A 14177-nucleotide genomic window follows, 5' to 3' on the forward strand; every position below is an offset into this window, starting at 1 on the left:
ATTGTTATATTTACTGAGCACTTACTATGTGCAGAGCACTGTACATATCCTCCTCTCCCCTCTTTCCTCTCCTGTCTGCATCTGCGTTGCCTCTGCATTTGGATCTGGAACGTGGCTGAGCTGGGGCCTGGGAATCAGAAGGACCTGGGTTCTAATCATGACTCTGCCACGTCTGGTCAGTGACCTTGAGCGATTCACTTTTCTGGGCCTCAGTTCCCTCATCTGTAAAATGGGGATGAAGACTGTGAGCCCCATGTGGGACAGGGACTGTATCCAATCTGATTAACCCTGTGCTTGGCATGCAGTAAGTGCTTAACAGGTACCATTATTATTATTGCTAGTGCTTGGCACATAGTCAGTGATTAATAAGTACCATTATCATGGTGTAAAGGATAAGTAAATCACAGGCCTGGGAGTCAGAAGGTCATAGGTTCTAATCCTGCCTCCACCACTTGTCTGCTCCATGACCTTGGGCAAGTCACTTGTCTTCCCTATGCCTCAGTTCCCTCATCTGTAAAATGGGGGATTAAGAGTGTGAGTTTTACGTGGGACAGGGACTATATCCAACCCGATTATCTTATATCTATCCCAGCACTTAGAATAGTGCCTGGCATGATTTGTACATTCCAAGCGCTTAGTACAGTGCTCTGCACATAGTAAGCACTCAATAAATACTATTGAATGAATGAATGGCATGTAGTAAGTGCTTAACAAGTACCATTTAGACAGTGAGCCCGTCATTGGGCAGGGATTGTCTCTATCTGTTGCCGAATTGTATATCCCAAGTGCTTAGTACAGTGCTCTGCGCATAGTAAGGGCTCAAATACTACTGAATAAATGAAATACCATTCTTATTACTACTACTACTAATTCTACTATTATTATTTCCACCCTTTAGGCACCTGATATTCACCTCACCCTCCCCACAGCACTTAAGTACTTATCCGGAATTTATTTTAGTGTCTGTCTTCCCCTCTGGACTGTAAACTTCTTGCGGGCAGGAACCTTATCTACCAACTCTCCCTAGTGCTTAGAATAGTGCTCTCTGCAGGCACTAAGCACTCAATAAATACCATTGATGGACTGGTAGGGTCTGTAGGGCTGGGGAGAGGGGTGAATATCAAAGAGCTAAAGGAGCAGGGATCCAAGTACTCAGAAGGTGACTCAGAAGGGAGGGTGAGGAGGGAAAATGAGGGCTTAGCTGGGGAAGGCCTCTTGGAGGAGGTTTGGTTTAATAAGGCTTTGAAGGTGGAGAGAGTAGTGGTCTGTTGAAAATGGAAGAGGAGAGAGTTCCAAGCCGAGGAAGGATTCATTCATTATTCAACGCTTACTGTATGCAGAGCACTGTACTAAGCTCTTGGGAGAGTTCAGTATAACAGTAAACAGACATAGGCCCTGCCCACAATGAGTTTACAGTCTAGACGGGGAAGGGGGAGACATGGGCAAGGGGACATGAGAATTGTGCTGGGTGGGTTGTAGTAGTCGGTCAGTTGTATTTATTGAGTGCTTACTGTGTACGGTTCAGAGTACTGTACTAAGCGCTTGGGAGAGTACAGGAGAACAATAAGCAGACACAGTCTCTGCCCACAATGAGCTCACAGCCTAGAGATGGGCTAGGTCAAGTAGATGCGAAAAAGCTAGTGAGGAGTTTCTGTGTGATGCGGAGGTGAATGGGCAACAGCTGGAGGTTCTTCCCGAGTGGAGAGAGGGGGACTGAATGTTTCTTTTTCATTTTAGAAAAATGATCCCGGTAGCAAAAGCAGGGGCTGGAAGCAGCAACTCAGAAGCTGTGTGGTTTGGTGGAAAGAGCAGGGGCTTGGGAATCAGAGGTCATGGATTCTAATCCCGGCTCCGCCACTTGTCAGCTGTGTGATCTTGGGCAAGTCACTTAACTTCTCTGTACCTCAGTTACCTCATCTGAAAAATGGAGATGAAGACTGTGACCTCTAAATGGGACATCCTGATTACCTTATATGTACCCCAGTGCTTAGAACAATAGGGGAGCTACAGGTGGTGAGATATGGTAAGGACTTGGATCAGCGTAGTAGCGGTTTGAATGGCAAGGAAAGGGCGGATTCTAGAGATGTCGAGAAGGGAGAACAGACAGGTTTGGGTGATACTGAGTAGGAGTGTTGAATGAACTGACGTGACCCAAGGAGCTCACAATCTAATCTAGTAGGGATTGTGCATCACACAGTATTTATATTCTTGCATAACTGCCTCCACCACCGAATTTCCCCAACCTGATTTTTGAGGAGGAAATAAGAGCGTGGCGCATGGCACAGTGGATTGAGCACGGCCTCGGAGTCAGAGGATGGCGGGTTCTAATCCCAGTTGTGCCACTTGTCTGCCGTGTGACTTTGGGCAAGTCCCTTCGCTTCTCTGGGCCTCAGTTGCTGCATCTGTAAAATGGGGATTGAGACTCTGAGCCCCGTGTAGGACAAGGACTTTGTCCAACCTGATTTGCTTATATCTACCCCAGTGTTACAGTGCCTGGCGCACAATAAGTGCTTAACAGATACCACAGTTATCAGCATTTTTTTTTTGAATATCATACTTGTAAGCAGTGATGATCTGGTGCACCGGGATAGGAAGAAGAGAAGAGTCAAATTTGATGAGTAGCAGAGACTTGTTCTTTGGAGGGGAGGAAAAGGGAAAGGGAGCAGGGGTAAATTCAGTAAATGTGTAGCTTAGTAGGTAATAATAATTATGATATTGAAGTGTTTATTATGTTCCAGGCACTGTACTAAGCACTGTACAAGCAAATCGGGTTGGATGCAGTCCTTGTCCCACATGAACTCAGTCTTAATCCCCGTTTTACAGATGAGGGAACTGAGGCCCAGAGAAGTGAAATGACTTGCGCGAGTTCACCCAGCAGACAAGTGGCAGAGCTGGGATTAGAACCCAAGACCTTTCAACTCCCAGGCCCATGCTCTCTCCATTTGGTCACATGGTAGAACCTGGGAGAGAGCAGTAGATGCCAGGAACTGTCTCGTGCTTCTTTCCCTCTGCTTCTTCCCTCCTTATTTTTTTCTTTTTTTTCTCCTCCTCCCTTTATTGCTAGGCTTAATTCTCACATGACAGTGTAATAGTCCCACCCTGGTTTAATGTTACAAAAAGTGATGCGAAAAAGTGGGGCAGTTATGCAAGGGATCTCCATCCGTCAGTCATATTTATCGAGTGCTTACCGTCTGCAGAGCACCGTACTAAGCGCTTGGGAGAGTACAATAGAGTAATAGTCACATTCCCTGCCCAAAATGAGTTTAAAGTCCAGAGGGAGAGATAGACATTAATAGAAATAAATAAATAACAGATAGGGACCTAAATGCTGTGGGGCAGGGAAGGGGGATGAGTACATTAGAAACAGCAAAGGAATTCCTGGGTCAGCTTGGTGGCTACCATTGTAATAGGGCAGTATGCAATGACCAGCTTATGTACCCTCAGCCCCAAATGTTTTCTCATGGTTTCTCAAATAAAATCCAGTGGTTTGGGGTTTTTTTTTCCAGTGGTATTCTTTAACCGCATACTGTGTGCCAGGCCCTGTACCAAGCACTGGGGTAGAATAAAGCTAATCGGTTTGGGCCAAGTCGCCGCTCCACAAGGGACTCACAGTCTCAGTTCTGATTTTTACAGATGAAATGGATGAGGCACAGAGAAGTGAAATGACCTGCCTACAGTCACACAGCAGACAAATGGTGGAGCCGGGATAAGAACTCAGATCCTCAGAGTCCCAGGATAGTGCTCCATCCATTAGACCACACTGCTTCTCATTTTGCAGTAGTGATACCCCCCGCCTCATATCTGTTTCTTATGTTTTTGAATGTGTTTTGAATACCTAGGTACTCCCTAAAATCCTTAGAATGGATGGGAAATTGGCAGGGAAATTTTAGAGTTGAGGTTTCATCTTGTTTTCTAAAAGATACTGGGTGTTTTGTGTCTGTTTTTTCTTAGCAGTCATTCAATTTGAGAAACTCATTTTTACACTAGGCTTTAATTAGGTGAGATATAATATGTGGCAATTTAAACATTTGTCTGGAAAGTCCTTATTGTGAGAGCCCTATAGTGGTAAATCTCACCTCTGCAGGTAAACTTGTTTTTCTTGTCTTTTCTGGCCTGTCCCAAATAAAGTCCAACTCTTCCAGCTTTCGCTAGCGAAGTCAAGCTGAAAACCTGTGGGCCTGTGGAGAAGAAGGGTGTCCTGGTGGAAAGAGCACTGGCCAGAGAATCACTTGTCCCCAATTGCTCTGCCACCGACCTAAACTTTTTGAGCTTCTACTCCCTCCTCTGTAAAGTGGGGATAAAGATATCACTTTCTCCATCTGTCTAGGAGATAAGATACCCAAGTCTCTCTTTTTTTTTTTAAATGGTATTTGTTAAGCCCTTACTATGTGCCAGGCACTGTACTAAGCGGTGAGGTTGATAAAAGCTAATTAGGTTGGACCCAGTCCATGTCCCACATGGGGGCTCACAGTCCTAGTCCCCGTTTTACAAATGAGGGAACTGAGTCACAGAGAAGCCAACTGCCCAAGATCATGGAACAAATGGTGGAGCCTGAATTAGAACCCGGGACCTTCTGACCTCCAGGCCAGGGAGCTGAGCCACTACGTCACACTGCTTCTCTTCGATTGTGAGCCCTTTAAGGGCTTGTATTAAAGACAGAGTAAGGTCTTAATAAATGCCATAATTGATCAAGGTATTGATTGAGTTCTTACTTTGTGCAGAGCACTATCTTAAGCTCTTGGGAGAGTACAGTGCAACAGAAATGGTGTTATCACTCAATCACTGGTATTTATGGAGTGCTTTCAGTGTGCAGAGCACTGTACTAAGCATTTGGGAAAATACAGTATAACAGTCGGTAGACAACAGATTTTTTTCAGTTTCTATAACTTACGTATGATGACCTCCAGGAAAGATGCAGACGGTCATGTTTTAATTTCCCACCCGAAGGTTTAAGGTTAGTCTTAAGAACCAGTCTGGAAGGAATATCAGTTCTTTTTGGTCGGTTTTTCGTTACGGTATCTTACTGTGTTCTTTCAAAGCTTAGACCATCTAGACTCTCTTTTTTTAATAGACTGTATTAAATATTTACGTAGCCTATATAGGTCTCATTACGCCACTGTTAGTATAAATACCTATCATGACCATAATATAATGTGAGGTGTGTGTGAAACTGCTGAGTTTCTTTATTGAGGAGCTAGTAGCAGTCAGGGTGTGGTGGAAATGCAGCTTTATTCATTCATCCAACTGTATTTATTGAGCGCTTACTGTGTGCAGAGCACTGTACGAAGCGCTTGGAAAGGACAATTTGCTAATAGATAGAGACAATCCCTACCCAACAACGTGCTCTCAGTCTAGATTGGGCGAGACAGACAACAAAACAAGTAGACAGGCATCAGTAGCGTCAATATAAATAGAATTATAGATATACCCACATCATTAATAAAATAAATAGAATAAAATAATAATCAATATGTACATATATATACACAAGTGCTGTGGGGCGGGGAGAGGGATAGAGCAGAGGGAGGGAATAGGGGCGATGGGGAGGGAAGGAGGAACAGAGGAAAAGGGGAACTCAGTTTGGAGAAGGTAGACTTTCAGTAGGGCTTTGAAAGGGGGAAGTGTGCCTGTCTTCCAATGAGTGAAAGCATTCATTTAGGAGAAGAGTAATTCAGAGCAGTGTATCCTGAGGTTTGTCACTTAATCCATCAGTCGTTTTAATTGAGTGCTTATTGTGTGCAGACCCCTGTACTAAGCACTTGGGAGAATTCAATGTAACATAGTCATTATACTCATAGACAAGTTTGTGTGATAAGGATCTCTCCATGAATGGATTAAACTTCACACACCAAATAATATTAACTCTTCATCCATCAATCGTATTGATTGAGTGCTTACTGTGTGCAGAGCACTGTACTAAGCACTTGAGAGAATGTAGTAAAGCAGAGTTGGTACACTCCTAGACAAGTTTGTGTGCTGAGTATCTATCCAGGACTTCACAGACCAAGTAATATCCCCTCTTCATCTGTCAGTTGTATTCGTTCAGTGCTTACTGTGGGCAGAGCACTATGCTAAGCACTTCTTCCTCCATGGTAGTTCTAGTAGTATTAGTAATAATAGTTATTAAGTGCTTAGTGTGAAGTAGTTGCCATATAATCAGGTCAGACTTTGTCCATGCCCGATGCAGAAATCTGAGCCAGCTACCAAAGCGAATAAGCTTAAATTCAGTTGAGGTAAACAATGATAGGATGCAGGCATGAGGCAAAAAACATTGCTAGTTCTAGACTCTAAGTCTGAGATCTCTCGGAGGGAGTGCGTCCGGACAGGTGAAATCCCGTCTTAAAGAAAAAGATTATGACACATGACTCACTGTCCATGATCTAGGTTGTTTTTTCCACCTTCCAAAGCCCCAGCCCACACCCAGAAATCATTTTCTCTCAACCAGGAAATTCAAATGATTTCAGTTTGAATCCTCATACTGAGGAACAGAGGGATCTAAAGTATACTTTAGTTACTCAGAGCGACTGTACCTTCTAGTAAGTGTTATCGGCAAACAAAATCTGAACCATCGAGGAGCCACTTATTACAATCAATTACTCCATCCATCTTCTAGATTGTAAACTGTCTGGTACAATGGTTACCTGTTCTCCCTCCTACTTAGACTGCGAGCCCTATGCAGGGCCGGGACAGTGTCCAAACTCATTAACTTGTACCTACTCCAGCTCTTAGACCAATGTTTGATACATAGTAAGCGCTTAACAAATGCCATTTAAAAGAAAGAAAACAGGTAGAGCCCAGGATTATATTTTGCCTTTGAAGAAATGTAAATAAATTGGGGAGGGGTTGGAGTTTAAAGAGGGGTCAGTTAGGTACACATCTGTACATATGTGTAAATTATATTACTGTTTCCCCCTCTAGAGTCCTGTAGATTCTTTTAAGTACTTTATCCAGTGTTATGCACACAATAAGTGCTTCAATCCATACCATTAAGTGGTTGATCGATTAAAGATGAGGGCCCTCCTCCTCAGGTTTGAAGGGTCAGGGACATATCAGCGATGAGGCTTTTCATTGTAATTCACCGAAAAATAATGTAAATCTAATAATTTTGTCATGGTGTTCCAGTTTTGTATCTATGCTGTGTTGGGGTTTTTTTTTTCAACTTTTTTTTTTATCCAAGCAATTATTAACTGGTGATTCACCGTATCATTGAAACCTAACACTGTGTCCATCGTCATCTCCAACAGACACGCTCACCTGGACTGGATTAGATCTCTGATCATCGGTGAGACTCTTCAAGGATGCTTCCTCTGGGACTCGTGTCATTTTGAACTGATGGAAACAAATCCAGTCGAGACGGTTTAAATCATCTGGAGGGGGCTGAGTCCTCCCATCTCCCCACAAATGTGCGGAAAGGTGTAAAGCAAAATCCCAGGGTATCAGGTAAGGTGTGGATCCTTGGCAACAGATAGAAGGGGAAGGACATGTGCATGTCCAAATAGATAACAGTGAGACTGTTTGGGAGTGGAATTATCTCTTACCCTTATCTTTTAGGGTTAATCATCTTTTAGGGTTAATTATCTTTTAAGGTTATGATGATGGGAAAATGAGTTTGTAGTGGTGAAATAGTTCAAACCTGTTTCTTTAAATTGGCTGCACTTGCATCTTAGTACTCAAGATTTGGGGGGACCTTTTCTTGGCAGTAAGTACAAAGGGTCAGTGAAAGGCATTATGCCCTCTCCATTTATGAATGTGTGGTGAAAAGATAGCCTTGGTAGGACTACCTTAAATCAGTAATGGTTAAACTAACCCAGCAAGCAGTGTTATTTGTTGAGCTTTTACTGTGTGCAGAGCACTGCACTTGGGAGAGTACACTATAAGAGATTTGGTGACTCCAGTTCCTGCCCTCAAGAAGATTACAGTCAGTCTAGCTGCGGGGAGAGAGTAAAATAAATTACATATAGGGAAAGCAATTATTAGTAGTAATAATAGTTATTATGGTATTATTATTATTATGGTATTTATTAAGCGCTTACTTTGTCAGACACTGTATTAAGCACTCGGATGGGTACAAGCAAATTGGGTTGGAAGCTCCCCTTCCCACGTGGGGTTTACAGCCTTACTCTCCATTTTACGGATGAGGTAGCTGAGGCCCAGAGACTCACCCAAGATCACACAGCAGACAAGTGGTGGAGTTGCGATTAGAATCCATGACCTCCTGACTGCAAGGTCTGTGCTGTAGCCACCACGCCACAGATGGAGAACTGGGCTGGATGGATCACTGGTCTGAAGGTGGCATTTCCTATTTTCTGACGTTCAAATCCCATGAAGAAACATTTGCAGTAGCTTCCTGTTAAGCAAGCGACATGGGCTGTGTTGCAGCTCTTCAGCTTCTGGCAGTGGTTTTGAGAAATGTGTCTGTTTATTGTTGTGTCTCCCAAGTACTTAGTCCAGTGCTGTGCACATAGCGTTCAATAAATACGATTGAATGGATGAATGAATGTTTTTTTCAGGCCACGAAGGGGCTCGGCACCTGCCCGTGGGAAAGATGGCGAGGTCCCGGTCCCGATCCCGATCTCCCAGGTGGAAACAGAGGTAAACGTCTCTCTTCGGTTGGCCTGTGTGGGAATGGGCTCAGCAGGGTGGGGGTGGCGATTGGGTCGGAGGGCCGATCCGGCCTTGGTTGGGGTGGGCTGGGGCCAGCCGCTGTGGGGCCGGGGGAGTGGGTGTTCCAGCTGGTAGTCCGGTCCCCAGGGGGATGGCAGAACCCTCCCGGCAAATGGCTGGGGAGTGGGAGAGAGTGGGGCTTTGTCGGATAAAACAAATTTAAAATGCTATCACCTGGACCTGAACTATAAAGGTAGACTTGAAATACAGTAACACCTCCTTGAAACACCAGTAATCTGGAACCAGATGGGGAGCTTACACCCTACTTCCTCTGTTGGATTTGAGTGCCGTACTGCTGTCCAGGAAAGTCAGAATTTGGTTTAGAGGTGGGTAGGAGGAGGAGGATGGGATGGTGATGGTGGTGATGGTGATCATCCCTGGGCCTAGAGGGTGTGCCCCAGAGAGCGGGGAAGTCCTTGAGGGCCCTCCAATTGCCCTCGGGTCCATCTAAAAAGGGATCCAGTGTTTGGACTCCAGGAGGTTCACCCTGACCCCAGCGCTTGCCATTTGGAAAACCCTCGTCCTCTGAACCGGGTCAGAAAGCCACCTTTTGCGACCGTTCAATTATTCTTTCCAAATGACTGAGGTTTTGCAGGCCTCAATACCAACCCGGCAAGGCCTTTGGTGACGAAGCATTCCCTCAGGTGCTCTCCAGGGCCCGTTTGTGATCTGTCTGGTGTGTTCCTCTCCCCTCTCGGCCACCGTCGTCACCTAGTCTGGCCCAGAGATCTGGGGCCTCAGAGGACCAAGGGTAGTGGGGTCGTTCGGGAGGATCCCCAGCCAGGGCCGCCCGCCCCCAAGTAGACCACCCGAGGCCTCCAGCTGAAGAGGTGGCTATTTCAGGTGGTTAGCTCACTGTGCCACTTGGCTCTCTAGAGGAGGTGGGAGAATGTTTACATTTAAAATAACCTAGTGGAAAGAGCCCGGGCCTGGAAGTCAGAGGACCTGGGTTCTAATCCCCACTGACTCTGCCAGTTGATTGATGTGTGATCTTAGGAAACTGTGCCTTAGTGTCCTCCACTATAAAAGGGGGATTAATTGCCTGTTGTTCCGGCTACTTAGGCTGGAAGCTTCTGTGTGGGAAAGAAGCTGGGCCCGACCTGATAAACTTGTATCTATCCCTGAACTTAAAACAGTGCTTGACACACATTAAGTGCTTAACAAATGCCTAAAGTTAAAAAAAAAAATCCAGATGCACAGCTCATCCATCCTACCAAAACTCCCACTTTTCTTCCATTCTGTAAATAGGAGCATGCTTCCCTGTTCTGAGTTGATCAAGCTCAGTGGGGAATTTGGCTTGTAGCTTTTCCCCGCCTCATCATTCAAAGTTTCCTGTGGGAGATTATATAATAGTAATAATGGTATTTGTTAAGCGCTTACTATGTGGCAAGCACCGTTTTAAGCACTGAGGTAGATACAAGGTCATCAGGTTGTCCCTCGTGGGCCTCACGGTCTTAATCCTCATTTTCCATTTGATGTCACTGAGGCACAAGGAAGTGAAATGACTTGCCCAAGGTTACCCATTAGACAAGCGGCGGAGTCGGGATTAGAAGCCACATCCTCAGACTCCCAACCTCAGGCTCTTGCCGCTAGGCTCTGCTGCTTCACATACCACCCGGCTTCCCGGGAGCGGTGTCTGAAGCAGGATTGCCTCGCCCGCCGGGAAGAGGGAACTGGCCTAATCTCAGTGTGTCTCTCTAGGTCTCTGTCGCCAGCCTTCAGGAGTCCAGAACGATACAGGCAAAGACATTCTCACAGCGGTTACGACTGTGACTACAAAGGGTTCAGGAAGGACCCTAAGAGACCCCCGCTCTGGCGGGTGGACGGCGAGAAGTACGGGCCGAACGACCAGAGGGTCCCGGCCCACGGCGGCGCCCATCAGAGAGCTTACGAGCCCCGCTCCCCTTCCCCGGCCGTCCAGGGCCTTTCTTTAGAAGACGTGTACGGTTACAAACCCCCTCGGGGCTACTCTCCGGAACGGGGCGACGGAGCCAGGAGGTACCAGTCGGCGCCCAAGTACCCCGAGGGGATGCCCCCCAAGGAACATGAGCGCCATTTCTATGGCCCCAAGCCCCAAGGGAGATACCCCCACGAGGAAGCCAGAGGTCCCGGAAGTGGGAAAGGAGGGCAGACTTTCCACAGGTCCCCGACGGAATCCTTCCCGTTCCAGGGGCCCTGGCCCCAAGAGGGCTCGAGGCCCCCGAGGACACAAGACGACGACCAGTACGTTCAGGCGCCCCGAAGAGGCTCCGAGGAATCTCTGACCAGGAGCTCTTTCCCGAAGAGGTATAGGCAACGAAACCCAGAAACCACAAAATCCTCTAACCTGGGTGGTGCCGCGTGAGGCCTCAAGCCAAAGAGCCCGTTTCCATAGTAGGTGAAGAGAAACACCCCCCTCTCCCCTTTGAAAAGACTTGGGTCTCAAAAGCTCCAAGTCTCCTAGTTTAACCGTGGGCGCCAGATAGTGGGAAGGGGGCGTTGGGTGAATCGAGTCACGTAGATGTCCGTAGCGTTTAGAGGATCTGGTCATCCTCTTCAGTGCCCCGCCAGGTGCCGCCCTTGGCATCCGTCTGCCCACAACCTAGAAATTCTCCTTGTCTCCCCTCCCCTCACACCTCGTGCAAGTGTTAACTGCTTTATGTCAATACAGGTATCCTAAGGAGGATCGCGAAGTCAGAGAGCTCGGGCCCACGTCCAAGAGAACGAAAGAAGGTCCGGAGAGGTACGAGACCAGGGGTCCGCCCAGGTCTGCCCCGTGGAGGGCCGACCACGCTCTCCCGCCCTACCCGGAGCCGGCAGGAACGAGGAGCCACGGCCCCGCGGCCCGCCGCTCCGCCGAGCGGGAGCACGCCGCCGACGGCACCGGCCCCGGCCCCCCGGGCTCGTACGACTACCGACACCGGCATCCCAAGCCCTCGGCCGCGGAGCCGGGCTTTTCCAACGGAAGAGGGCCCAAGCACGCCAAGGAGGAAGAGCGGAAATATGGCTCCCCGAAGGGGCCTCCGGTCGGCGGCAGGGAGGCGGACGGTTTGAGTGGCGGAAGGGCCCGCCGGACCGAGGGAGGGCCGCCGGACGGATCGGTGAAATATGGCTCTCCGAAGGGCTCGGCCGGGGGCCCGGGCCAGTACCGGAACGACGTCGGTCTGAGGGCCTTCCACGACCCGCCCAGGGACAGAGGCAGGAAAGGAGGCGAGTTCAGGAAGGAACAAGGGTCTCCCGACGGCCAGCGGGACCCAAGCCGCAGAGCTTTCTGCCCCAAGACTTCCACCCTCAGGCACGGACCGCAGTCGCTCACCGTCAAAGTGGACATGAAGCAGCCCGGGGCTCAGTACAGGTAGTCTTTTTTTCTCTCTCTTCTCAAGCGGTGTGCATGGATTTCACGGACTCTGAAATATAATATAATAATAATAATGTAATATAATAATAATAGAGGTCTCTGAATGCTTACTGTGTGCCAAGCACTAAGCTAAGCTCTGGGGTCGATTCAAGACATCGTCCCTGTTCCATATGGGGTTCACAGTCGAAGGGGGAGGGAGAACAGTGCATCGAAACCCCATTTTACCGGGAATTTGAGCGGGCGAGCGGCAGGGCCGCGATGAGAACTTCCGGTCCTCTGACCCTGAGCCTTTGCTCGCCACTTCTCACAGCAGCGTTTGATTCGGCAATCCACGTTAAAAAAATGCCCGCAACTTGCACATACATAATCCAAATTAAGGAGGGTTTTGGTTTTTGAATCAATCAGGGGTATTTTTGAGCACTTAATCTGCAGAGCCCTGTACTGAGCGCTTGAGAGAGCACAGTGAAACAAGTAGGCCTCCTCCCTGCTCTCGAGGAGCCGGAGAGACACACTTCAATAAATTCAGGTAGGGGAAGCAAACGAGTTTAAAGTCAGATACGTAAGGGTCAGGGGTGTGGGAAGTGAGGTGAGGGCCATAGAAGGGTTAGGGGGATTTTCCATGCTTCTGCCTACCGAGGTTGCTGAGGCTAAAGCATGCCACCGTACCCCCACTTTGTGGTCCGTGGGCTTCCCCGACACCTCGTCGCCCTCCTGGGCGGACGCCAAGGAAAGGCAGACACCCGGCTCTATCCCATCCTGTGTCCTAGAGAAGCTGAGGACGAGGCCCTCCTGCTCCTCAACTAATCCCTCAATAGAGTGTGAGCACCTACTCTGAGCACCTAGTCTGTACCGAACGCATGGGAGAATACAGTAGCGACAGTCGACACGATCCCTGTCCTGAAGGATTGTACAGTCTCGCGGTGGGAGGCGGGCACCCAAACGAAACACACCGAGAAAAGAAAGGAAAAGGGGGTATGTAGATGGTTAAGTGTTCTAACTGTAGGGTATGTAAAGTGCCAAAGTGCTGATGTGTGAGGAGGTGATTTGGGGAGGGGAAAAATTCATCAGGGGAAGATCTGGCGGAGTGGAATTTCAGAAGGGCCTGGAAAAATGAGAGGGACGCTTGGTTCAGAGCCTCTCTGTACCTCTGGCCTGTAAGCTTCTCATGGCCAGGGAATGCGTCTACCAACTCGCTTGTACTTGCACAAGCGCTTAGGACAGCAGACGTGTGGTAAAGGCAGGATTAGAACCCAGGTCCTTCTGATTGCCAGGCCCCTGCCGCAGCCAGGAGGACACGCTGCTTCTCTGCTTGAGGCTCTTTCAGGGACCAGCGATAAATGTTCTGAGATTGCAGAATCCACAAGGGGGCACCGTTATATTGGCCTTTTCCCAACTACCCGTTCCTTACAGGAAAGTGTCCCGGCGTGTCTGCTGGGAGCAGAGCACCTGCAATACAGTTCTTTCGATGAGAACCATCCACCAAATGAGGATTCTGCACGGTTCGTTTTTGGAAGGCACAGCAACGGCACGAAGCTGCTCAGTCTGTGCTAAGCGCCGGGTTCCATTTAAGTTAATCAGAGCGGACCCTCTCTGTTCAGTGCAGGTTTGAGGGAGGGAGAGCGGGAATTTGAGGAAGCTAGGAACTTGAAGTGAGTATTGGAAATAATAGCAGCCCAAAGCTCCCCCGGGATGAAAGCGCTCTCACTGCATTTTGGACTTTTTGACTTGTTTGGCAAGTGGAATGAGAGTAATGAGGCTTTGTCTTTGTCAGTTTTTTTTTTAAATATATATCTTCATGGATTAACTGGAATCAGTGACAGGGTACTTCAGTGAATGATACTTCCAGGCACGTCGAATGTCTTGCTAATTAAATAAGAACTTGCCAGGTTTATCTAATTTTAAGTAATATTTGAGCCATTGAAAAATCACCCCCAGTACATTCCTTTCATGCTTAAAAGTACTTAGCCCCATATTCTTTGAAAACAGAGCCACGACTTGGGACCGAGCCCTTTTGGAGTTGTTTTGTGCTTTTTTTGAAAACATTAGCAGAGGCTTATTGGGAATTAGTCAAGTTTTTCTTCTTCTTATTATTATTATCTTTCTCCCTTTCTTCCGCTGATGCTTCAGAGTGTTTTCCCCCAACCACTGTGCTCTGCCCATTCCATGCAGGAGTAAT

General features: G+C 47.8%; 1 protein-coding gene across 5 annotated transcripts in view; it reads left to right on the forward strand.

The window, feature by feature from the left end:
* The window catches only part of BCLAF3 (BCLAF1 and THRAP3 family member 3), a 48218-nt gene that overhangs the window by 4251 nt on the left and 29790 nt on the right, over window positions 1-14177 (forward strand). For 4 of the 5 annotated variants that reach the window (XM_029079856.2, XM_029079855.1, XM_029079854.2 and 1 more), the window contains exons 2-5: window positions 7245-7440; window positions 8511-8592; window positions 10366-10950; window positions 11315-11998. In XM_029079856.2, the coding sequence (XP_028935689.1) occupies window positions 8546-8592; window positions 10366-10950; window positions 11315-11998 (1316 nt within the window). In that variant the 5' untranslated portion in view covers window positions 7245-7440; window positions 8511-8545. The remainder of the gene's footprint in view (window positions 1-7244; window positions 7441-8510; window positions 8593-10365; window positions 10951-11314; window positions 11999-14177) is intronic. The other variant, XM_029079857.2, reaches the window with a different exon arrangement.

The sequence above is a fragment of the Ornithorhynchus anatinus genome, chromosome 15, assembly GCF_004115215.2.
Source record: "Ornithorhynchus anatinus isolate Pmale09 chromosome 15, mOrnAna1.pri.v4, whole genome shotgun sequence".
NCBI classification, from domain to species: Eukaryota; Metazoa; Chordata; class Mammalia; order Monotremata; family Ornithorhynchidae; genus Ornithorhynchus; species Ornithorhynchus anatinus.